This window comes from Dicentrarchus labrax, unplaced genomic scaffold, assembly GCF_905237075.1.
Source record: "Dicentrarchus labrax unplaced genomic scaffold, dlabrax2021, whole genome shotgun sequence".
Lineage (NCBI taxonomy): Eukaryota > Metazoa > Chordata > Actinopteri > Moronidae > Dicentrarchus > Dicentrarchus labrax.
Window position 1 is genome coordinate 3,879,687 of NW_026136708.1, and position 26,316 is coordinate 3,906,002.

Genomic DNA, 26,316 nt, shown 5'->3' on the forward strand with positions numbered 1-26,316 from the left:
TGTTTTAGATTACATAAGAAATATAATGAAGCCCATGCTAATACTGATATTCCAAAGTGTGCTGTACAACAACAACAAAAACAAATTACCCAGCGTCATCTCTTTGGCAGGAAATCGGAGATTCCCTTCTGTTTCGCCAGGACCAGGATTTTCTCTGCATACACCGGCAGCCATGTCTCAAAAAGTTTGGGTACAGATTGTGGTCTGCTTACAGATCTCAGCCTCGTTCTGATGTTCCTGAGGAATCCAGTGGCTGGATGGTGGTTACAGCCTTGGCTATATCATATTTCCTGGCAAGAAATTAAAATCTTCTGCTAATTTAGATGGGGCAGATTCTGATTCTTTTTGTCTTTCCTAATTTCCACTTTACACAACCAAGACTCTATGAATTACATTGATCAAACACATTGACATTGACAAAATGTAGATTTTTCTAGTTAGTATCAATTCCTATGAAGTTCAAAAAAAACTACTCACGCAACCACTGCCTGATATGTCTTTCAGGCAGGAACAATCCTGAACCAATAATGTAGCCAAGGCCTTTTTGGTCTCAGAGGTAGGTCTGTAAACAGAAAAACTCAATTACACCATCGAATGTGTGGTGTAATTTGTGATTCTTTCTGGATGCATTGTAACTTGAAATTAAAGTGCAGTATGCATTCCACCACAAACTCTTGTGTACCTCTCTCCATACTCCAAGTGTGACAACAGTGTGACACCAGAATTCAGACTAAGCAATGTCTCTGCTTAATTGTGATACCATCCTCATCAAGGCTCTCAACATAGCTGATAAGGTTGTTGCTGTTTAGTGGTGAAAAACAAAGTGAATCCCTCAGTTTAAAACTGTGGAATTTACAAATATTAGTACCTGCAGTACACATGATATCACTGGTGCTGTTTGTTCTTCTGTGGGAAATTTAGATGAGACTTTTAGGTTTGTGGGACATCAGGCTGTTTCTGAAGCTGATGTGACGTGACTAATATGTTTGAAGAATCCATGTTTAGCCTCAAATTGCATTGTCCACAACTGCAGCAAGGGTCCAATTTTTTTAATCACTCTTGGGTAATGGAGAATGAAGTGGTCCAGGAAGAGAGGGTGATGCTCTACAATGATTTTACTCAATACAATGTTGCTGCACCAGTTAGAGAAGGAGAGAAGATTAACTCCATACACAAGATCAAGAGCAGCAGAAGTTTCCATTCCTTGTTTTCCATGTGGATCAGGTCACTTTGTCGATGGTAATCTAAGTAGACATCACATTTGAGCTGTTGACTGTCGCATGGACCCATCAATGTTCCTTAGATCATTCTTACTAATCACAGAGGGTTTGTTACCCTTATCACAAAACCCATTATCAAAGCTTGTGATTCTGTAGTTGAGCTTGTGACATGCTTTTGCTCAATCAGTGAGTTCAACGCAAGCTTAACATCACATTGCCCAACCCCATTGAGGATGTCATACACAATGTCTGGCACTACATTGTTAGTTACATGATAAAAAGACAAGTTGTTCAGGACTCTGTCTCTTTTCAGGTCTGTCTTGAAGATGTTGGCTGTACACAAATGTACCTTGTGACTATGGACACCGCGTAATAGTGCAGGATCTTCCAGTGTCTGCACCCTCAAGACATCTCTATTTGCTCTGCACCACCGTCATACATAATTTCTTCTGAAGCTCTCAGTGTAGCCAAGAATGGCATTCAAGCCCAAATTACCTCCCACTATCTGGACAACTATGAACTTCACAACACCTTGAAAGTTGGGGGCATCAACAGTAATGCCTTCGCAGCACTACATTAAGGCCATAGGTCTTCCCATCATCTGATTTGCACACTGCTAACAGGAAGTGTGAATGTAAACTTGATAGCAGATTTTATGGCAAGCTCTTGAAATACAGTATATAAATCATAACTTGTGAATTGAGGCTTCGATCCAAAAGGGTTTAACAGTGTCATCATTGTATAGAAGTGGGATACAAACCTCTTTCAAGAATAGTGGATGTGTTTTACAAAACTCCCCATTAAAGACATCCTGAACCGCATCACCCTCTCTCTGCTTACACAAAATACAACACCATTGTCTGTGGCAGTTTAACAAGTTGCTACAAATGAATGAATGTCTTAACTAAAGAGATAGTTTTTATCTGTAGTCAGCAGGATGTAGCCTCACAAACAAGGGACAACACAATACATATATACTCAATAAAAAAAAACCAAATCTTTTCTATAAATGCCTGAAATATATTGTTAGATATGAACAGGTGTGATTAATGACACGTTTTAATTTTGGATCTGAATGTAAGGTAATCAGTTTAACCAGTAGGTAGACTGTATATGCAAATTCACTCTCAATAATAAATGTGGTTGTCACTCCCAAATTCTGGCAATGTTTAAGTAGCTATTTAGACTCGAGATGGTCTGAACGCAGGAAACATTACAAAAAAGGTAGGCTACTTAAAAGACCTGTATATTAGATTAAATGGCATGTAGTGGAAAAGTTTCAGATTGCAACTAGCTAAACACAGCTCAGCATGTCAAAGAAACTATGGTAGCCTTAAAACTAGAAAAAATACAAAAGGCCCTATTTATGCAGTGTTTGGTTTGTCTGTTGTGGGCTACTGTAGAAACATGGTGGTCCGTAGAAGAGGACCCACTCTCTCTGTAGATAAAAACCACTCATTCTAAGATAACGAAAACACAGTGATTCTTATTTTCAGGTGATTAAACACTAATGAAAACATACCTGTGAATATTATATTACAGTTCTGACAATAGATCCTCCTAAATGTTACACACTTAACCTTAAAGTGAAAAATGAAAATGATCATCTTACCTTTAAAACTGTCTATTAGGTGTGGAAACTGCCACTCTGTTAATTTCTCTCAGACAAAGCTGTCTCTTAAGGCTATAGTCAACCTGAAACAAAAAAACAAACACAGACAGTCGTAGTTTTTGATGGTATGATCTAGGTTGGTCCAAAAGTGTATACAACCTTTGAAGACCAATGAAATGTAAAATTATCACTTGTGTCACAGTTGCATGAGTTTCCAAGCATAATAAGCCACCCAAAAATGACACTCAATGCAAACTCACAGATTCAAAACATATCATCAACGGGTCTATGGGTCTTCTGACCAGATTTCAGCTGGATCTGGTCAATCTGCTTGGAGTAGCATGTGAAAGTACAAAATATGTTATTTCCTGTTGCCAGTAGAGGGTGCTATGAGAATGACTAAATATTGACATGTAGATTCAATTCAATTCAATTCAATTTTATTTGTATAGCGCAAATTCATAACAGAAGTTATCACAAGACACTTTTCAAATAGAGCAGGTCTAGACCGAACTCTTTATAACATTATTTACAGAGACCCAACAGTACCACCTTGAGCAAGCACTAGGCGACAAGGGCAAGGCAAAACTGCCTGTTAAAAGGCAGAAACCTAGGACAGATCCTTCAGCTCTAGGTGGGTGGTCGTCTGCCTCGACCAGTTAGGGTGAGAGAGAGAGAGAGACAGAGAGAGAGAGACACAGACAGACAGAGACAGAGTGAGAGAGACAGACAGACAGGTGCACAGCAACAACAGTATTGGCAATGGCAATCTAGCAGGACCATGGCAGGAGGCTCCACCAGGATCAATAAGAACCTGCGAGAAGGGAAAGCACAAGAACTCTGGGGAAGAAGTGAAGTTAGTAACATGCATTAATGGGACATGAATGAGTGCAGAAAGAGAGAGGAAGAGAGGAGTTCAGTGCACCATCGGAAATCCCCCGATAGTCTAGGCCTTTAATCCATAGCTAAAGGATGGTTCAGGACTCACCTGATCCAGCCCTAACTATAAGCTTTATCAAAGAGGAATATCTTAAGCCTACTCTTGAATGTGGTGAGGGTGTCTGCCTCCCGAACCACAACTGGAAGCTGATTCCACAGGAGAGGAGCTTGGTAACTGAAGGCTCTGGCTCCTGTTCCACTTTTAGAGACTATAGGAACGACAAGTAGCCCAGCATTCAGAGAACGTAGTGTTCTAGAGGGCTAATAGGGTACTATGAGCTCTTTAAGATATGAAGGGGCCTGACCATGAAGAGCTTTATAGGTGAAGAGGAGAATTTTAAATTATATTCTAAATTTTACAGGGAGCCAGTGCAGAGCAGCTAGTACAGGAGAGATGTGATCTCTTTTTCTAGTTCCTGTCAGTACTCGTGCTGCAGCGCTTTGAATTAATTGGAGTGTTTTAATGGACTTATTGGGGCAACCTGATAATAAAGAGTTGCAGTAATCCAGCCTTGAAGTAACAAATGCATGGATTAGTTTTTCTGCATCTGTCTGTGATAGGATGTGTCTAATTTTTGTAATATTACGTAAATGAAAGAAGGCAGTCCTAGAGGTCTGCTTCATGTGGGAATTAAATGACAAATCCTGATCAAAGATAACTCCAAGATTCCTGACAGTGGTGCTAGAGGCCAAGGTAATGCCATCTAGAGTAACTATATCTTTAGACAGTGAGTCTAAGATTTTTGGAGCCAAGTACAAGAATTTCGTTTTTTTCTGAGTTTAACATCAGAAAATTGCAGCTCATCCAGGATTCTATGTCCTTAAGACATGTTTGTAATTTATATAATTGATTAATTTCATCGGGCTCAATTGATAGATATGACTGCGTATCATCTGCATAACAGTGAAAGTTAATGGAGTGATTCCTAATAATTTTGCCTAAAGGGAGCATATATAAAGTAAATAGTATTGGTCCAAGTACAGAACCTTGTGGAACTCCATGACTAACTGTAGTATTTATTGAAGATTTGTCGTTAACATGTACAAACTGTGAACGATCTGATAAATATGACTTAAACCAGCTTAGTGCGGTTCCTTTAATGCCAATTTGATGCTCAAGTATCTGTAAAAGAATATTATGGTCAATGGTGTCAAATGCAGCACTAACATCTAATAATACAAGTCCATTGTCTGAAGCAATCAAAAGGTCATCATTTACTTTAACCAGAGGTGTCTCTGTGCTGTGATGAACTCTAAATCCTGACTGAAAATCCTCAAATAAACTACTGTTATGTAAAAAGTCAAACAACTCTTTGGCGACTACCTTCTCCAGAATCTTAGAGAGGAAGGGGAGGTTAGAGATTGGTCTATAGTTGGCTAAAACCCCTGGGTCAAGAGTGGGCTTTTCAAGAAGGGGTTTAATTACAGCTACTTTAAAGGACTGTGGTACATATCCTGATAATAAAGAAAGATTAATCATATCCAGTAAAGAAGTGCCAATTAAGGGTACAACTTCTTTAAGCAGCCTAGTTGGGATTGGGTCCAACAGACAGGTTGATGGCTTCTATGTAGAAATTATTGAAGTTAACTGATGAAGATCGATAGCAGAAAAACAGTCTAAATATATATCTAAGTTTACATTAGTTAAAGTTCCTGAACTTGGAGAGCCACTGATAACTGTTGATGGCAGTTGGTGATCAATTTTCTCTCTAATAGTAATAATTTTATTATAAAAGAAGCTCATAAAGTCGTTGCTACTTAAGTTTATGTGGATATGTGGCTCAATAGAGCTGTGGCTCTCTGTCAGCCTGGCTACAGTGCTGAAGAGGAACCTAGGGTTATTCTTATTTTCTTTTATTAGTGCTGAATAATAGGCTCCTCTGGCTTTACGGAGGGCCTTTCAGTAGGTTTTAAGATTATCTTGCCAAATTGAGCGATATTCTGATCATTTGGAAGAGTGCCATTTCCTTTCAGATTTCCTACCTTTTTGCTTTAATTGGCGGGTAGAAGCGATAGACTCTTATGTTCTTCGTAGTGAGCCTGCAGCACTATCAACAAGATTATCAATTTCGGAGGGACTAAAGTTATTATAGGACTCTGTTAAATTCAGACATGGCATTGAATTAAACACTGAAGGAATCTCCTCCTTAAATTTAGCTACAGCACTGTCAGATAGACATCTGCTGTAGGAAGTTTTGCCTAATGGCTTATAATCTAATAGTATGAATTCAAAAGTTATTAAAACATGGTCAGATAGGAAAGGATTATGTGGGAAGAGTATTAAATGTTCAATATCAATGCCATATGATAGAACAAGGTCAAGAGGGGGATTAAAACAATGAGTTGGTTTATTTACACTCTGATTGAGTCTATTAATGAGATAAAGGCGTTACTAAGGCTGTCATTGTCAACATCCACATGAATATTAAAATCACCTACAATAATTACTTTTTATTTAAGGACTAAACTTGATAAAAACTCAGAGTATTCAGATATAAAATCAGAGTACGGTCCAGGAGCGCGTTACACTATAACAAATAGAACTGGCTGCAGTGTTTTTCAGTTTGGGTGGGAAAGACTAAGAACAAGGCTTTCAAATGAATTATAATTTAGTTTAGGTTTAGGGTCCATTAAAACGCTCAAATCATATATGGCTGCTACTCCACCTCCTCGGCCAGTGCCTCGAGGAATGTGAGTATTAATATGACTGGGGGGGGTGGATTCATTTAGGCTAACATACTCCTCGTGGGACAACCAGGTCTCAGTAAAACAAAGCAAATCAATATCATAATCTGATATTATTTAATTCACTAAAACAGCTTTAGAGGACAGAGACCTGATATTTAACAGTCCACATTTCATTCTCTTATTGTGTGCTACTGAGGAGTTAGTTTTAATTTTTATTAGATTTTTATGTTTAACTATTTCTTTAAATAATTTAGGTGGTCAGGGGACAGACACAGTCTCTATGGGGTTTTGGGTGGGTGACTGTTCTAAAGAAAGCACAGAGAAGTGTGAAAGACAGCAGCTCTGCTTCCTGGTCCCAACTCTGGACTTTCAGGTTTTAGATGTTTTCAGACTCTCATCAGAAATGTAAAGTCTGGTGCAGACTGGACAAAGTACACTCAAGTTACCTGGGCTATTGAATTTCTGGACATGATCCATGTGCATACCAATTTCATACATTTCCGTGACAACATGGATTCTAGGCCCATCTTTAATTATACAGTTGTGGACAGAGTAAATAGCGATGATCATCATGGACCACAAAAGCAGACAGGTGCTCTGCTTAGTCTGCTTAGATTCAGAGCATCTGTGTGCAAGTGTCAAAACAGAGAGAATGAGAACTGCAAAAAAAATGCTTATACAATAAAAGATGCTGAAGCCCATATCCTTATATTTGTTATGTTTGTGTCATGAATACATTGATAGGATACACTGAGACCAAACTCAGACACTTTGTACTATTTTTGTACAGTGAAGCCTAGATTTTATCATTATTCAGTGTAATCTTCATAAAATTGTGGAAAATTTGCTGCTTAAATTGATTTAAATCTTAGAATATGTAAATGAAAAAGTCTTATTCAGTACTTTACAGTTACCCTGCTCTATTTAATATTTAGCATGATTAAACTGAAAACTACTGTAAGAGAAAGATCATTTCACCATTCATTAACAGGTCAGTTTAAGTAAGTAAAGCTTTATTTATATAGCACTTTTTAACACGGCATTACAAAGTGCTTTACAAACAACATGCAAACATACATATATGTCTATATATATATATATGCATATATACATATAAATATGTACATGCATAACCATACCCAATCAAACATTTGAGGAGCGACATGGCCGAGGAGTATAGATGCAGCATCTATAACTGAATATATACAGTAAATCAGGCAAACAAAGTGATATATTCCTACTTTTTTTCTTTATTTTTTTATAGACATTTATATTGAGATTACCATATGTACTGTTGAATATGTATTCCTATCTAAAGTTGTACATTTCTATGAGGTCCTACATATATGGCATGCAGTGGAAAAGAGATGTAAATCTTAAATGCCAAACTGATGATGATATGACTAGGAGTGGAATGGTTCAGGAAAATCATCCCTATCATTTGGTTTGCTAGTCAAGGTTCGGGTCATGTATGTATTGTTCAGTTCCTTTAAAACAGGCTATAAGGTCAAAAAGGCATTTTAAGAAAAGAAACAAGGGACAGTGTTTCCGATCAATCATAGACAATGGCTGGCCGCTACGGTCTGATTTATGCCGTCTCAGTTTCATAATGAACAGATCATAGGTGTGTGGATGTGTGGAAAAGAGTAGTGAAGGGAGCAAGATAAGCAGATTAAAGCAGTTTGAGAGTTCTGTAGTAAATTAAGTAAGTAAGTACAGTAAAAGAGAAATTAATGTACTAGAAAAAGGTTAATGTAGCCTTTTCTTTCAAATAGTTTCAATAGATGAGTATAAGTTCAGCATATGATTGATAATGTTGCAGTTTTTATGTTAAACTAAAGCAGTATTTTTGTTTGCACTAATTAAACAACCTATTATTTTAATAAGGACATGAGAATGTTCTGTATGTTACTAGTTAGAATTCTGGCTATGCAAACAACATTTTAAGCCAAATAAATAAATGTAACACATGATGAAAAAGACAGTGTTTGTGACCCCAAAACAGAAATATGAACCAAACTGTGATTTTTTGTGAACCCTTCCACCCCTAGATATTACTGACATTTGCTCTCAAATAATGAGTCAAAAGAGCCTAGAATGAGTGAAATCTCCTTGAAAGATTTTCCCAGAAATGATCATTCTGAAAGCTGATCGAAACCAGCTGTAAAAGAAAGCATAGACCAATGGATTGAGCATTGAATTTGACCATCCAAGCCACTTAAATGCTGCAATCATAGCAACAGGTATTGTGTAATTACTCAAAGGGTTAAAGGTCATACAAAGAAAGAAAGGAGTCCAACAGATGAGGAAAACTCCCATTACAATAGCCAGAGTTTTGGTGGCCTTCCTCTCCTTCTTAATTTCAGACTTTGTGCTCTGACAGGTTGCGTTGTGGATGCTGTGTGCCTGTCTCTGTGCCACCATCATAATCTTTAAGTAGATAGTGACCATTACAATAGCTGGGAAATAAAACCCAAAAACAATTGGCATAATTGCTGAACTTAAATTCTGAAATAAAACACACCTGTTAGATTGTCCTTTGTTCACTCCCAAAAATGTCATGATAATTCCATTTATAGCAGAAACAGTCCAGCTCACCAGGATCATGATCACAATAACATGGACATTTATTTTAGCTCTGTACCTCAGAGGCTTACACACTGCATAATATCTGTCAACAGAAATAGAGCACAAATTCAAAATAGAAGATGTACACAGAAAGATATCAAAGCTGTTTCGAACCTTACAGAGTAAATCTTCAAGATACCAACAAGAGCTCACAGCCAGTATTGTGCTAAAAGGCAAAACTGTAAGCCCAACAAGCAGGTCAGCTACTGCGAGAGACAGGATGAGGTAGTTTGTAGGAGTGTGGAGCTGTTTGAAGTAAATGATGGAGGTTATTAAAAGAAGGTTTCCACACATTATAAGAACTGATAAAGAGCCAATAAAAACACACAATAAATATGTTGTGGTGGTGAGTGCGCTCATACCAGATACATTTTCTGATTGATTACAGAAATGTTTGTCCTCAAAAAAATCATCAGACCTGTTGGCAAATAATTTAGGTTCCATGTACAAGTGATCCTTAAATCAAGAAAATGAACAGTGTCTAGTTTTCCGTAGAGAGACTTTCAGATCATTTTAGTTCTCTGTAATCAACCCTGGTTAGTGCATCTGTACTGATGGGAGTCCCTGCCCTCTGTGCCACTGAGCACACACAGATTAGATTTATTATACTAGGCTCATTTGCATATCATGTTCAAGGGAGTGGTATTCCATGTAGATCAAGAGGTGTATGTTCATGCATGTGTCCAATCTCTTAAATCCATACACAATTTTAAATTATCACTTTTAAATTAATTTGCACAACTTTAAGAAATTAGTTTTTAAGCAAATACATTTCAAATGTCACAATTACAATTAAGTTACACAATTACATAGAGATCAATTTCATCCTGGGCCATGAATCAGCATGAACCTTTACATAAGGAGTTTTTAAGTAGTTACAAAACAGTCTCAGATTGGCTATTTCTCTGTTACTCTTAAGGTCTGATTCCCCACAAATCAGAGAGTCGTTTTTAAAAGGAAGCAAGAAGAGAATTTTCTTTTTCATGTCATATTTTTTGGCTAAAGCTGATACTGGGGCAGGATCAGGAAGGAGAGAAAAAAAAACAGTTAAAAGGACAGTGAGCATGGGCAAAAACACAAGTCAACCTTGGTCATTAAACAGATGGACAGAATTGCAGGATTTGAAAGTGTGATAGCTCAGCTATGTTGTGGTTGAATTTTTCTTGCCTCAATGCACCTGACTCTCGTGAGAAACCACAAACTACCACTGAAGGTACCCAGAATGGTGACACAGGCTCACAGAAAGCAAAGGGAATTGACAATTTCACTCCATGTGCAAGATTTTTTTGCATCACACAGGATACAAGCAAACCGAGGTGTCCCATGATACAACTGACTTGAACAAAGAAAATCACTCTATTGCCTCTTTCCCAAAGAATGTAGCCTTTTTCCCAAGGATGTCTATTTGTGACGTCTAATTAAACGCCTTTAAAATTAAACATGGAATAACACAACATAATATAGTTTCCTTCATTATCAAAGAACCTGATCCCTGAATGCATTTTTCCACTACAGCTACAATACAGGTACCACACAGAAACAATTACAAATACCTGTGAATGTACTTCTAGTGACTGTAAAAGCTCTGGTGGACTTAAAGAGTCAGATAGTAGCTGTTCATGGCTGGTTAGCTCTGATTACCAGTTTACTGTTCCTGCCATAGCACTGTGGCCAGTCTGACTCTCACTCCAGTTGGTGTTGAGACCATATTACCAATGTTGTAATTACACTTTAATCTTACATAGCCACATTTGTAACCTTTCATTCAAAACATCAAGCTTCATGATCAAAGAGAGTTTTTGTCCACATGAGCTCTCTCTCAACTTCCTGTGTCCCTGAGTATGAGCATATTTGTGTGGTTTCCAGCAGGAACTGAAACTGTTCAGTCCAATTCTGCTTAAATTTAAGGATGTATTTAGATTTTTTAAGTCCTGACATTTGTTGCTACTGTTGTCACTGTTGTCTGTCTGTTTCTCTCTCTCTCTCTCTCTCTCTCTCTCACACCCCAACTGGTCGAGGCAGACGACCACCCACCTAGAGCCGAAGGATCTGTCCTAGGTTTCTGCCTTTTAACAGGCAGTTTTTCCTTGCCCTTGTCGCCAAGTGCTTGCTCATGGTGGTACTGTTGGGTCTCTGTAATTAATGTTTTAAAGAGTTCGGTCTAGACCTGCTCTATTTGAAAAGTGTCCTGAGATAACTTCTGTTATGAATTGACACTATACAAATAAACTTGAATTGAATTGAATTGAAAAGTGTGCGCAAGAGCTGCTTGAACACCGAGGAAACCGACCGATTGGGAGTACGCCCCATGACTGCTTGCACAACGCCATGGAGCAGCCAACTGCGGATGATTCAGTCGGTCCTCCAGTTGTTCCAAAAAGACCCGTTATGGTAAAGCAAGATCAAATCTACCGCCGTCAACATCACCCTAAACGAAGTGCGTCAGCTGACGTGGCACCTTGTCAGCGTATGTGCACTGCTGGCGGACCTCACAGACAAAATGCAGAAGGAGCTGGGGAACATAGGGATGATCCTCCCGGCTGTCAGTGAGATCAAATCCCTGTTTACCAACACTGCACTTCCCATGGGCATTTCTGCTTTTGCAGAAACACTGGCTAATAATGTGTCAACTCGCTACGGAAGGAAAATGTATTTAAGGCAAGTACGTTTTATTTACAAGTCAACATTATAGGCTTGGCCTAATAGTTTATTTAGTTTTAAAACTGGGATAACTTGCATTTTGTAGCCTATTTATTTGAGTTAAATGTGCCTATTGATTCATCTAACCCCTGATCCTATTGGTTTAAAAATAAAACATTTTAAATTAATAACTTGTGGTCTCACTGTTTTTGTCGGCTTAAAAATTAAACATTACCCTTATGTCTTAGTTGAGTTGGGTTGTGGTATTTTTTAAATGAAATGAAAACACGTAGTCTGGGGAAAAACGGCCAAGCTCATGTTTTATTTGTGAATAGAAGATTGCAGGTGAGGGTTGTACAATGCAGGGTTTTTTTTTGTGGTGAGCGAGTGGAGCGGGATAAAATTCATGATGGAGTGGAGGGGAGAGGAGCGGAGAATGCGCAGAGCCAGGCGGAGCTGACGAGCGGCGCAAATTGACAGGTCTGTGAGCAAGAAGTGAAAATTTTCACTCGGTCTGCTCCGCTCACATGCTCTGGTTGCAAGTCTGTTTTGTTTAATTTGTGTTGAAAATTACTTTTTGTTCATCCTGATCACTATGGAAATTTCACGTCATGGTGTTTTTAGCCGGCCAAATAAACAAAGGATGAAGAGGAAGTTTTTTTGGATACAGCTAGTGCTTTACATGGCAGATTTTTCTCTTGTGTAACTAATTGCACCATTCCTGTGGCCCTGGTCCGGTCTGGCAATATTGCTAGCAATAATAACTTGTATTAGCTAAGACAATTTATGTTGATTTTATCCAACAATAAATTATGCAAGGATGCAAAGGTGTATAACTAGTAACTGCGTTAGTAAAGTGCGATGCAAGGCAGGGGTAGCCAAGTGTAGTCTAAGATGTGGTTGACCAGCTGTCTGTAGCTCGGCTGCGTGGCGTAGGTCTGGCGTTGTTTGCTTCATTGCGCTGGCTAATTTGGTGATTTGTAAACGGCAAGCTAGTTAGTATCATGGAGCCAATGGTCCAAATAGACAGGATTCTTACTGCAGTTAACTAACAACAGTTTAGAAAGGGTGTTAGTATAATAATATGGGACATCTTTGAGTTAATGCAACACTGCTAGCTACTACAGAACTGTCAGCTGTTTACAAACACAAAAAAGGTCTGTATCATTGAGAGTGGCCAGGTGAAGGCAGATACAGACAAAATCTGAGCAACAGCAAAGTGGCCAAAACCCTCATCCCATAAAACAACTAGGGTTGTTCTCATTTCTACCTTTTCATTAGATACAACAGTAGGGTAATGTCTTAACTCACATTGGGCAATATTGGTTTAAGTTTACTCTCAACTACAGACCTGGTTCCAGAAATGTAAAGCCTTGTGCTCTCCTCACCAGCATGTTTCCTGGGAGATTCAATCCATTGTGAGAGAAGTTCAGCACAGTCAACTTAAGCCTGGTTATGGATCTCCTACCCGCCTATATGGTCCTGATTCTGCTCAATCCCCAGGTCCCCTAGTGGGTGCACACTTTTGCCACCAGAAGTTGCTTTCAAGATTCAAGAGGTTTATTGTCATATGTACAGTAAGAAACTCAGTGGTTTATACGTACAATGAAAATCTTACTTTGCCTGACTCTGTTTACACACCACACAAATAGACAAATAGAATAAAGTTGAAATGTAAACATTAAAATATAAGATTAAAATATAAAAATTAAAATATAAAATATAACTAAAATAGTAAGGCTGCAAGCAGCGTTGGGCGGGACCTCGCACTCCACGCAACTCAGGGTGTGCTGCGGCCATGTCACGTGCTGTCGTTACACGTGCGGACCACAACATGAAAATTTTACGTAAATCAGTTCAGAATCGCCACGCAGGGCTTACTTTCTGTTGCCAGTAGGTGGCGCTATTACTATGTCTGAATATTGTCATGTAGACATGTTCAAGGCAGGACTGTTTTCAAACACGTGAAGTTTCATTAAGATCGGACCATGTACACAAAAGTTGTGAGGACGTGTTACAGAATATGTGACGTTTAGTGGACATGAGTTTATCATGTTAGTTGAGTACTATCTGTTTCATGGCCAATCGGCAAAATTCAACACGTCGTCACGGGCACGCAGTTCGATATGCAGTCACAAACAGCACAACTTTTGATCAGCAGTATTTTTTAACTGTATTGACCAATTTTAAAGTTGATCCGATGAATTCCATCGTAGGGGTTTGTTCAAATACAACACGAAAAATCAAAGAAAATGACAGAAAAATTCCAAATGGCTGACTTTGATGCCACGCCATGGACACGCCCTTTAATGTACATGCACAAATAGCACAACTTTTAATCAGCAACATTTCCTATCTGTACTGACCATTTTTGAAGTAGAGCCGATGAATTCTCTAGGAGGAGTTTGTTCAAATACAACGCAAAAAATTCACTGAAAATTAGCACGGAATTCAAAATGGCCAAGTTTGATGGCATGCCATGGACACGCCCTTCAACGTACATGCACAACTAGCACAACTTTTAATCAGCACCACTTTTTGACCATACTGACAAATTTTGAAGCAGATGCGATGAATTCTCTAGGAGGAGTTCGTTCAAATACAATGCGAACATAGATGCAACGTGAAAAATCTTGTGCGAATCGGACAAAGCGCATAGGAGGAACACGAAAAAGTAGCTTATGGATATTTCGCACTCTAGCGAAAAAAAATTAAAGGCGGAAGTGGGCGTGGCCTATATGGGGAGATTCAGCTTCATTCACAGAACGCGTGGATACAAGGTTTTTGAATGTGCGACAAATGATGCGGGAGTTATTAGCCTAAAGGCACTTTTGCGGATAGTGGCGCCACCTAGTTGTGGACCCAAAAGCGTCACATAGAATATCAAATTTTTCACCAGGCCTGACCACTTTGCCAAATAAAGTGAGTTTTCGTATATGTTAAGGGGGACAAAAACGCAGTCAAAGGCGCTAAAAATAATAATAGGTAAGAAGAAGAATAAGAAACAGCAAATACAATAGGGATCTGGGCCAGCTGCCTTCCGTGGGTTTGTTCTCCTCAGAGCAGAGCGCACCTCTACCGGTGACACAGAGAGCGGTGTGTCCAGTAGGCCCTCTGTGGTCCAGTCTCTCCCTGTCGGCTGGCGTTGAGGGCCTCGAAATGAGTGTAGAACTCGTTGAGATCATCCGGTAGTGTGACTCTGCTGGTTGAGGCACCAAACTCTTCTGTTTGCAGTCTGTGATGTGTTGCAGACCTTCCCACATGCTCTGTGGATCAGCAGTGGTGTAAAATCCCTCCAGCTTCAGTCTGTATTGTCTCTTGGCCTGTCTGATTGATCTATGCAGGTCATATCTGCCCTTTTTGTAGTCCTCAGTGTCATCTGAGACAAATGCAGCAGAGCGAGCACGTAGCATTGACCGCACTTCACGGTTAATCCAGGGTTTGGTGTTGGGGAAGGTCTTGCAGTGTTTAGTGGGGATAATTAGCAAATGCTAATGTAGCCAGTTACAGCTACAGCATATTCCTGTAGGTCCACAGTGCAGTCGCTTCTCACAGCAGCAGATTTAAACACACCCCAGTCCGTACTGTTAAAGCAGTCCTGAAGCACCAGTTCAGATTCTTCATTCCACAGTTTAATAGGGTTACTTACTGGGGGAGCTTGTTTGTGGAGTTGTCTCTAGGCTGGGTAGAGGAACACTGAGATGTGGTCTGATAGTCCAAAGTGCGGCCAAGGCACAGCCTTGTAGGCATCCTTCACATTGCTGTACACATGGTCGAGAGTATTCTTCTCCCTTGTAGGAAAGCTTACGTGTTGATGGTACTCCTGAGGTTGCAGTGTTTAAAATCACCAGCCACGATGAAGACGGCATCCGGGTGTGCAGTCTCCTGCTTGCTGATGATGTCCTGTAGCATCCCCAGCGCTGTCATGTGATCGGCTTGTTGCAGAATGCAAACAGCAAGTAACGCAGCGCTGATCTCCCTCGGTAGATAAAAGGTTCTGCATTTCAGCATTGAAAGTTAAATGTCCAGTGAACAGTGCTTTTTAACAACCTGCATATCCCCACACCATCTGTTGTTAATATACACACACACACACACAACCCCGCCTCCCCTGCTCTTCTTCGAGACCTCTGTGCGGTCTCCACGGTGGATTTAGTGTGTGGAGCAGGAGATCCGAGTTTGGCGCGCTGTCCGAAAGCCAGGTCTCAGTGAAAATAAGAGCACAACATTCTCTTATCTCATGCTGAGTTGTAGTCTTAGTTCTCAGCTCGTCCATCTTATTTTCAAGAGAGCAGAAATAAGCCAGCAGCAGGGCATGTAACCCACCTCTCTTGCCTCGTCTCCTTCATCGGTGCATCAGAGTTGCTGTGTCCTGCCGGCTGGAGTTGGCTTGGTCCAGGCGTAGGAGAAAGTCAAAGTCCAGCAGTCGATGTTTAAGTTTGTGTTGAACTTTGCTGTCCAGAAGTTCTTCCCTGCTATATCTTACACTTACATTTAACCTACACAAGCTATCAAGTATATTTGAACCTGATGTGCCAGGTGGTTTATTGCACAAAACCTTCTGGAAATGCGTCCTTGACAACTGTTAAGAAAAGGGCAAACACTTTCAAAAATACTGAAGGTGATTGACATTAGCCCAAAATAGTGATAGATGGGTCATCCAACCAATCAGAACAAGAAACCATGAAGCCAATCAGAAGGAGACCAAAAACATTTTTTCCATCGAGAAAAGCCTTTGGTTCCGTCCTTTGCTCTTGTTAACACTCTTCACTTCTGATGTAACTGATAAGCCTCACAAGATAAAAATTATTCAACTTTAACTGAATCCATTTGTTGTGGACTGCTGTAAGGTTTCCACCGTGACCCAGTACCATTAGATTACATCTTACATTTCACAGTTGAGTCTCTTCCAGCTCTCTCAGCCCTCCTTCTGATCCATTTTCAGGTTCCAGGTTACCACTCTCTACACACCAGTTTTCTCCAGATTGTTCAGTTTAGTCAAAACTCTAGTCTAGCTCAGAATTACCTGAATCCTTACTAAACTTGTGTTTACCTGTGCCTCAGGTTCTGTTGATCACTATTGTAGGTGCCATGATAAATCACAGCGGTACCATTTGTTGGTGTCAACAGTGGTTGAATTTTGATGTTTCGCCATGAAGCAGGAAATTGTCATAACTTCAGTGTACTTTGTTCAATCTCAAACTTTGCATGTTTGATAAAAGTCCCACCCTGAACACATCTACATACCAATATTCACTCACATTTGCGCTGGAGACAGGAAGTAAGCCTTGTGTGACAATTTTGATGTGATTTACATGAAATTTTCTATCTATGCATTACATGCTGGTGCGTAGGACAGTTACTGCATGTCCCAACGCAGACATTCATTGCTGTTTGCAGCTTTAATTCATTAAAATTTTTGCTCAGTGTTTGTTAACTCCCATATGTTGTGCCTGATGACAAATTTGAGTTCTGTGTTTTCTTTTCCTTAAAGCTTGGCGATTTTGCTATTAGCTCTTTGGTTATTTGAACTTTTCTCATGCAGGAAAAAACAGTTTATGAGACAGTGACACCTCTGTGAACATCCATCCATAACATCCATAGATTTGTTATTTTATCATGAATATGTGTACCGACAGAGACAAAAAACAACCGCTTTTTCCTTAAGCGATTTTTGTGCTGTGACACTTAGTGGTTATCCCTCTTCAGTGTAATCGTCATAATGTTTTGGACAATGTACACGTTGCTTCTAAAATTACATATTAAGATATTAAATGATAAACGTTAATATCAGTTATCAATATCAAGGACGAAAGTTCCATCTTTGTCTTCATTCCATTGCCATCTGTAGCCAAAACAAAACCAGTGTAACAGAAAGAGCATTTCACCATTCATTAATTCCTTACAGGTTAAAGCTTTGTTCACAAGGACAGAAATTCACTGATGTACTCCTGTATTCTACATACAGATGCAGCATCCATAAATAAATACATACAATAAATGAGGCAAACAGTGAGATATGTGGATCCTACATTTATTTCCAGACATTCATATTGAAATTACCGTACATACAGTTGTATATGCACTCGTACACATACCCGTGCTGTGAGTAGTACAGGTAGATACTTCATGCATAGTACAGTGACATTTGTATGTATATAGATGACTTGCAGTGGTAAAGATAAAAATCAATGATGATGATATCGCTAACATTTCAGCACTTCAAATAATGAGTCAAAAGAGCTTAGAATGAGTGAAATCACCTTTAAATATTTTCCCAGAAATTATCATTCTGAAAGCTGATCGAAACCAGCTGTAAAAGAAAGCATAGATCAATGGATTGAGCATTGAATTTGACCATCCAAGCCACTTAAATGCTGCAATCACAGCAACAGGTATTGTGTAATTACTCAAAGGGTTAAAGGTCATACAAAGAAAGTAAGGAGTCCAACAGATGAGAAAAACTCCCATTACAATAGCCAGAGTTTTGGTGGCCTTTCTCTCCTTCTTAATTTCAGATTTTGTGCTCTGACAGGTTGTGTTCTGGATGCTGTGTGCCTGTCTCTGTGCCACCATCAGAATCTTTAAGTAGATACTGAACATTGTGATAGCTGGGAGATAAAACCCTGAAACAATTCCCATAATTGCTAAACTTATTGTAATGTAAAATACACACTTTCTATTAGATTGTCCTTGGTTCACTCCCAAAATTGTGATGCTAATTCCATTTATAGCAGAAACAGTCCAGCTCACCAGGATCATGATCACAATAACACGGACATTTATTTTAGTTCTGTACCTCAGAGGCTGACACACTGCATAATATCTGTCAACAGAAATAAAGCACAAATTCCAAATAGAAGATGTGCACAGAAAGATATCAAAGCTGCCTCGTATCTTACAGAGTAAATCTTCAAGATACCAACAAGAGCTCACAGCCAGTACTGTGGTAAAAGGCAAAACAACAACCCCAACAAGCAGGTCAGCTACAGCGAGAGACAGGATGAGGTAGTTTGTAGGAGTGTGGAGCTGTTTGAAGTAAATGATGGAGGTTATTAAAAGAAGATTTCCACACATTATAAGAACTGATAAAGAGCCAACTAAACTACATATAAATATGTGCTGGTGGTGAGTGCGCTCATACCAGATACGTTTTCTGATTCATTACAAACATTTTTGTCCTCAAAAACATCATCAGACCTGTTGACAAAGAATTCAGCTTCCATGAAATCAAGAAAATGAACAGTGTCTGATTTTCTGTAGAGAGAACCTTTCAGTTAATATTAATGCTCTGTATGTTTCATACCATGCCTGTCAATCCTGGTTAGTGCATCTGTACTGATGGTAGTCCTTGCTCTCTGTTCCACTGAGCAGTATATTTGGTTATTATTCTGGGCTCACTAGCCTATCGTAGTGAAGATCACTGTCAAGGGAGCCTCTTAAAGGGGTACTAGTGTAATTTTGTATTCCAGTGCTATAAAGTTGGAGGATCCACAAAAGACAAATTAAAATTAAGCTGCAAGCAGTGATGAAAGGGCCCTCATAATGGCTTGGGGTCATGGAACCCGATTTTTAATGTTCTTTATGTCATAAATATGGCATTTTTGTATCTAATTTCACCAAAATTACATGGATCGTTCCATGGTATGGGAGCTCCACATAAAATCAATTTTGACCACTTTCACTGAATTGTGGGTGTTTGATTGAACTTTAGAACACTTGTGTTCTTCCCTACCGTAATTTGACCCCAGAAGGGCCATTGGGTTACACTGTGCAAACACACACACAGAGCGCATATAACTAGGGATGGGAATTGATAAGAATTTAACAATTCCGATTCCATTATCGATACTGCTTATCGATCCGATTCCTTATCGATTCTCTTATCGATTCTCATTGGGTGAGGGGATAAGTACAAATTTGTTTGTTTGTATTAACTCGCTTTAATATCTGATCAGAAGACACAGCACAGAGTATACACAAATTATGTGTAGCAACCTCAGAAAAAACCTAAAAGTAGGTGAGCTACTTCTCAAAGTCAAGTCCAGGGACCCATAGCCTAGGGCAGTGTTTCTCAGCCAGTATGCCATGGCACACTATTGTGTGCCTTGAAAGATTATCAAAGAGTGCTTTAGGATTAGGAAATTGTTAATTTTTACATTAATTGGTCCAGACAAAAAAATCAATGTTTGGCTTTTTAAGCCCAACTTCCATTATGTGCCATAAAAACTAAAAACACAGACTGAAATAGACTGGCCATTTCCTTCACATCAAAAAGGAGGACACTTTGCATACACGGGGACACGCAAGCAGGTATTTGTTTGGTGTGATCCGGTTTTAAATTTTAATGTTTTTCCACCAGATTACATAAAGGTGCATACACATACCACATAGCTAATAATAAATATACAAGATACAGCTCATGACAACTTGCCCTCCAGTTCAGATTACATAGGTCTAATAAACATCATACAGAAACTGTTCTTAATGTTTTTATCTGGATAGATAAAGGGTAACATTAAGTTCTCTGTGCTGAGAACTTGATTGACAGCCTGGGTGAGCCCTATTGGAATCAACACATGGCTCATTTGAATATTAAAATTAGCCATGCGTTGATAGGTCACCACAAGAACATGTAACCAGTGAAATTACTTATTTTGACACACATTTTTAGCCAATAAGTATAATATTTTTTGTGCAGAAAATGATCATGTCATTTAAAGTTACTTTCGGCATTGATAACAGATGGCATCCCGTTAGCTGCCATGCGGCTTAACTCACTTGTGTCGCTAGGTAGTAGTGTATCAAACACGTGACAGTCCTGCAAATGAATTGATGCTGTGTGGCCAAATGTTTCTGCATATTGGAGGTAGTTCCCCCTTTGACGAAATGGAAACTTTACAAGTGTTGCAAGTGACCATATTGTCATCTTTTCGCGTGAAATATAACCAAACTTAAGAGCAGTTCTGCCTTGACGCCATGTTCACTGCGTTCTGAACCAAAACAACGCAGCGCGTGTGTGACGTCATGACGCATTTGCAACAAGCGGAACCGATAAGCGGAATCGTTAAGCAGACATGCTAACTGTTCCAAGGAATCAATTCAGTGGGCACCGGTTCTGAAGAAGAACCAGTTTTCAATTCCCATCCCTACATATAACGCACACACACGCATATAACATACACACACACACACACCACAAATACACACACACACCCTGAATGACAACAGGTGTCATTATTTGTCACTATTGAAAAAAATTAAATGCTTTCAAAACGTAGTCCTGACTAAACTTTGACATATACCGGACTGTGATTATCAGTCAACATATATTCCTATTATATTAACTATAGTCAAAACTATTCAGATTTTTAGCTTTTTTTTAAACAAAAAACGCAACATAATTTCGCATAAATGAGGTTTACTGACCCTAAATTAAAGAAATTTGGGTCAAGCTTGGTGTTAATGAGTTGGTATTGAGTTGACTAATAAGGTGAAACACAGTATTGGATCATAATGCATACCCTATGTTTTTGAAACAAGTCAAACCAGACTGGGGTCAAATTCATGATGGAGGAACACAACTGCATAGTCAATGGGAAGGTATTATGAGGGTTAAAGGGGTACTAGTCTAATTTAGTATTAGAGTGCTGTAAAGTTGGAGGACTCACAAGTAACCGATTAAAGTAAGAAACCAAAGCAGCAGAAGCCAAGATAGCCTCACTTTTAGTTCTTTGAATGTGTCATGTGCTAAAAATTCTGGATCTCAGAATTTCTTGATGCATTAAAACAAAATATTCAACAGACATGTGGGAGCATTGATAGCTGATAGACTGATAGCTGTGAGTAGGCCTATTTACAAAATGGAAACATGCTCTCTCTGCCCCTTCCTGTAACTATTAAGTAAAGGCAATAAAAGCCCATCTATATTATGGATTGCCATTTATGAATTATTTATAATATGAAATTAAAATATATGGAATAAAAGTCTGACTATATGGAATGAAGTTTTAATATATGGAATGAAATGTCACGTGATCAAGGCACTGCACCATCTGTGTTTTCGATACCAGCCTAATATTATTCCATAAGGATGTTACTGCAAGAAGTGTTGGAGTGAGCCTGCATTGAATCTGTAAGAAGCAGTCCTAACTGATGAAGAGATAATTAACATAAATGTTCAAACACAATGCATAGAAAGCAGCAAAAGGTTTAATGTGGTTAAAGCAGGAAAGTCGGTAAAACAGTCACTGATCTATGAATGAATGTGGACAATTCTTACAGTATCTGCTGTCCACAACTGCTTTATATTGTATAAAAGCTTCTCCTTCCGTTCATGAAGTCACTGCACCATCTGAAGGCATGGACGGATATGTTAAGAGGGCAGTGTCTTTACGCACGACTGTTCGCTGAGTATACCTTCATTAAATCACCTAAAAAAAACAGTAGACTGCTTCAATATAACCATACAGAGCTCTACACACATCAGACTGGTTGGATATAACTCGATATTCTGCTTTTAATGAAGGAGACGTCTGGTTACCAGGTCTTATCATAGCCTCATCCAACTTTCATTTTGGCAGGTTGCGCTGCTGAACATACAGTATATGGACCAAATTAGAAGGTGCGCATGGAGAAGCCTATACTGTCTGTGTGTTATAAGACCAACTTGCTTGACATTAAGAGTGCAAATAATTAAACTCAGGGTGTTTGTATGTTTGCATGCTTGTAGAACCGGGCCTGTGTATAAAATGACTGATTACATATTATAAAAAAATAATAATAAAAAAATCAAGATATCAAAAATCTGGTGGGGAATGTGCCCTTCCAGATTGAAATGGTGCTTGAATAGGCATGACTATCTTGACTATTCAGCATTCATTCAATATATCCAAGTTTCATTCAATATATAAAAGACGTTGCCTAAAAAGAACAAGATCTAAGGTTTAACAGAAGTAAACAGACACACTTTCATTGGTTTAATGGCCATTAAAACCGGTTTAACTAATGGAGCCAAGTGAATGTTTTTACCTGCTTTTTGGCAAATAAAAGTTGTGTGCAACTTTATGTTGAATATAAAGATAGGAGCCTGTTGCATGTGTGTACTGAAAATATTTGTATTGCTTATTCTTAGGCATTTTCTACCATTTTAGGAAAAAACAGCTGTCCCTTGTGCCCAAAGACATTAAATATAGTTTGATGATCAATTGGCTGTATCTCAGAAACCAGAAGGAACACAAAGGTATTTCGTGTCAATGAACTCATAACAAGTAAAATGTCAATGACATGCACACATATACAGTGTTTAAAAAATTCATATGAAAAACATTTAATGAACACAATTTTTGCATTTTTCCTATTTAAAAAAAACTTTTTATATCCAGTTATATCTATCGATCAAGCCTGATGAAATGAACAATTAGTTACAAGCATGCCTTGAGGACATAAAAACGGATATGTCCTTTAACTCCCACATGAAGCAAACTTTTAGGACTGCCTTTTTTCACTTACATGGGTTAGGGGTTATTGATATCAATGAACTCATAACAAGTTATGCAAAGATATGCACGCATACACATGAGGACGAAATTATTAGCCCCCTATGAAAAGTTCCTTTTTTTTTTTAAGTATTTCCCAAGTGCTATTAAACAGAGCAAAGAATGTTTAACATAGCTTTTTCAAACATCCTAATTTTATTTTGGATGCTTAGATTATTTTACTTTGCACACAGAAACAAAATAGTTTCACAAAAACCAAAAACTACCAGGGTCAAAATTATTAGCCCCCTTAACTGACCTTTTTATTGAGCCATAGCACAAACCACTGTTGTGCAATGCTGTGCTTTAACTTTGTAATGCTCAAAGCTTGTAAAATCAATTCAAAACTGAGGGTTATCTCCTAGTTTACACACAGTATAAAAACTTGAGTAAGGGTTTGAGCTGTTACTTGAGAAAGCATCATGCCAAAAACAACAGAAATCAGTTTAGACCCAAGAAAAAGAATTGTCGATGCTCACAAAGCAGGAGAAGGATATACAAAGTTATCACAGTGTTTCCAAGTGTCAAGAACTGGAGTGAGAAGTATCATCAAGAAATTCAAAGAGAGCCACACAGTACAGAACAAGCCTGGCAGAGGTAGGAAGCGAAAGATTTCAAAGACCCTGGAAAGAAAACTAGTGAGAGATGTGTCTATAGACCCCAGAACAAGTGCCAAGACACTAGTGAATGACTTAGCGAAGTCGGGAATTGTAGTCTCAAAGAAGACAATCACTAGAGCTCTGCACAGGAATGGACTGCGAGGTTGCAGACCAAGAAAAACTCCACTTCTGCAGAAGAGACACCTTCAAGCCAGACTGAAGTATGCTAACGACAACCTGGAGAAAGATTATGCATACTGGAAGCATGTCCTTTGCTCAGATGAGATGAAAATAGAGCTCTTTGACCATAGAGACATTGCTTATGTTTGGAGAAAGAAGGGAGAGGCGTATAACCCAAAGAACACCGTCCCCACAGTGAAACACGGTGGTGGGAGTATTATGCTGTGGGGATGCTTCAGTGCATCTGGAACTGGGAATCTCGTCAAGGTGGAAGGAATCATGAAGAAAAAAGGTTATGTGAAGATTTTGAAAGAAAACCTTAAGCAGTCAGCAGCAAAACTGGGTCTGGGTCGTCGCTTTGTCTTCCAACACGATAACAACCCAAAACATACGTCGCTCCTGGTAAAGAACTACCTCCCGAAGAACGTTATTGACTGGCCTGCACAAAGCCCTGACTTGAACCCAATTGAAAATCTGTGGGGCGAACTGAAGACCAAGGTCCATGCCAAAAGGCAATCAAATCTGGAGGAGCTTGAGAGATATGCCAAAGAAGAATGGGCTTGGATTCCTCAGGATAATGTGTCAGAGACTTGTTGAAAACTACAACAAACGACTGCAGGCTGTTATCCAGCAAAAAGGTTACACAATTGACTATTAGCATCAGGGGGGCTAATAATTTTGACCCTGGTAGTTTTTGTATTTTGTGAAATAATTTAGTTTCTGTGTGCAAAGTAAAATAGCGCTTGGTAAATACTTTTAAAAAATGAAATTTTCATAGGGGGGCTAATAATTTCGTCCTCATGTGTATATAGTGTTAAAAAAATCCTTATGGAAAACATTTAATAGACACCATTTTTGCATTTTTTTCTCATTTTTGAGTTATATCCATCGATCAAGCCTGATGAAATTTTCAATTAGCTAAAGTATAAGGATGACTTAAGGACATACAAATCTGGATGTCCTGCAATTTTCTGATGTTAACTCAAACTAAACTCAAGTTCTTGTACTTGGGCCTAAACATCTCCGAAACTCTTTATCTAAAGATATTGTTACTCTAGATGGTATTACCTTAGCCTCCAGCACTACCATCAGGGAGCTTTGCATTATCTTTGATCCGGATATGTCCTCTAACTCCCACCCATATAAAGCAAACTTCTAGGACTGCCTTTTTTCCACTTACGTAACATTGCAAATTCTGACACATCCTGTCACAGAAAGATCCATAGAAACTAGTAAAATAGATAATATCTTATTGTTATCTTATTGTTATATAATAATAATAATAGTTGTGATATATAATAATAATACTTTTATTCTTATTGTTATTATTTTTATTATATAACAATAAGATATTATCTATTGTATGTATATCTTCTTGTATAGTCAAGTATCTATCATACATATGCTATATATCATATCATATCTTGTGCATGTATATGTGTACATATTATATATATATATATTGTGCATATATATTACAGTATGTATGTATGCACACCTTGCACAGGCTTAATATATGACACATGTTTACATTATATCAATATTAATGTATAATATCTATGTGTATACTTGTATATCTGTTCAGTCATCATATTATATAGACATATTGTCATTATATTATTATAAATATTATTAATATTATCATTATATACTGTATTATATACTGTTATTAAAATAACACTACCATCATGTCATCAGTACTATACCACCATCTTGCAACTACAACTCTTTGCACCTTACCTACCTATTTTTTTTTTAAATCTTTTCTATCTAAGCATTTTATCCTATTGTTGCATTTTATTGTATTTTAATGTACCTGCCTGCTATGACGACCCAATTTCCCTCCGGGGATTAATAAAGTCTATCTATCTATCTATCTAGTCCATGCATTTGTAACTTCTAGGCTGGATTACTGCAACTCCTTATTATCAACCTGCCATAATAAGACCATAAAGATGTGACAACATATTTCATAAAAGAAGTAAGTTAACATAACTTAATCCTCACAAAAAATTGGAGTCACTCATTCACATGAATTAAATCTAACTAAAAACTGAGTTGTTGAAGTAACTCACTTGGTTTGAGTGCACTTAGATGTGTGCAGTATTTTAAGTATTTGCGATATAATTTAATTTGTTCCATTGACTTATTTTCTTTAAGGTGACTTTATGTCAGTATAGAAATGTAAACATTATGATTCAGAATAGCTTAAAATAACATAGAATATGTTATATATGCCCGAGTATGCATCCAAATAATTCTTAATGATCGCC

At 38.3% G+C, this 26,316-nt stretch overlaps 3 protein-coding genes across 4 annotated transcripts in view; all 3 read right to left on the minus strand.

Annotated features, from left to right (window-relative positions):
* Positions 1–9,567, minus strand: part of LOC127368528 (trace amine-associated receptor 1-like) — a 40,086-nt gene extending 30,519 nt beyond the window's left edge. For both annotated transcript variants that reach the window (XM_051409443.1, XM_051409444.1), the window contains exon 1: positions 9,506–9,567. In XM_051409443.1, coding sequence (XP_051265403.1) covers positions 9,506–9,531 — 26 coding nt within the window. In that variant the 5' untranslated portion in view covers positions 9,532–9,567. The remainder of the gene's footprint in view (positions 1–9,505) is intronic.
* LOC127368526 (trace amine-associated receptor 1-like) lies at positions 7,690–9,531 on the minus strand. Its single transcript, XM_051409439.1, has one exon. It carries the CDS (start codon positions 9,529–9,531, stop codon positions 8,542–8,544), a length of 990 nt encoding a protein of 329 aa, XP_051265399.1. The 3' UTR covers positions 7,690–8,541.
* Positions 9,568–17,667: 8,100 nt separating the features above from the next.
* On the minus strand, positions 17,668–18,926 carry LOC127368543 (trace amine-associated receptor 1-like). The gene has a single exon (XM_051409460.1). The coding sequence runs from the start codon at positions 18,802–18,804 to the stop codon at positions 17,962–17,964; it is 843 nt and encodes a 280-aa protein (XP_051265420.1). The 5' UTR covers positions 18,805–18,926; the 3' UTR covers positions 17,668–17,961.
* Between the last annotated feature and the right edge of the window lie 7,390 nt (positions 18,927–26,316).

Coding starts and splice junctions, on each gene's coding strand:
- LOC127368543 (XM_051409460.1), bottom strand. CDS start 18,804: ATGTGTGGAAATCTTCTTTTAATAACCTCCATCATTTACTTCAAACAG.
- LOC127368526 (XM_051409439.1), bottom strand. CDS start 9,531: ATGGAACCTAAATTATTTGCCAACAGGTCTGATGATTTTTTTGAGGAC.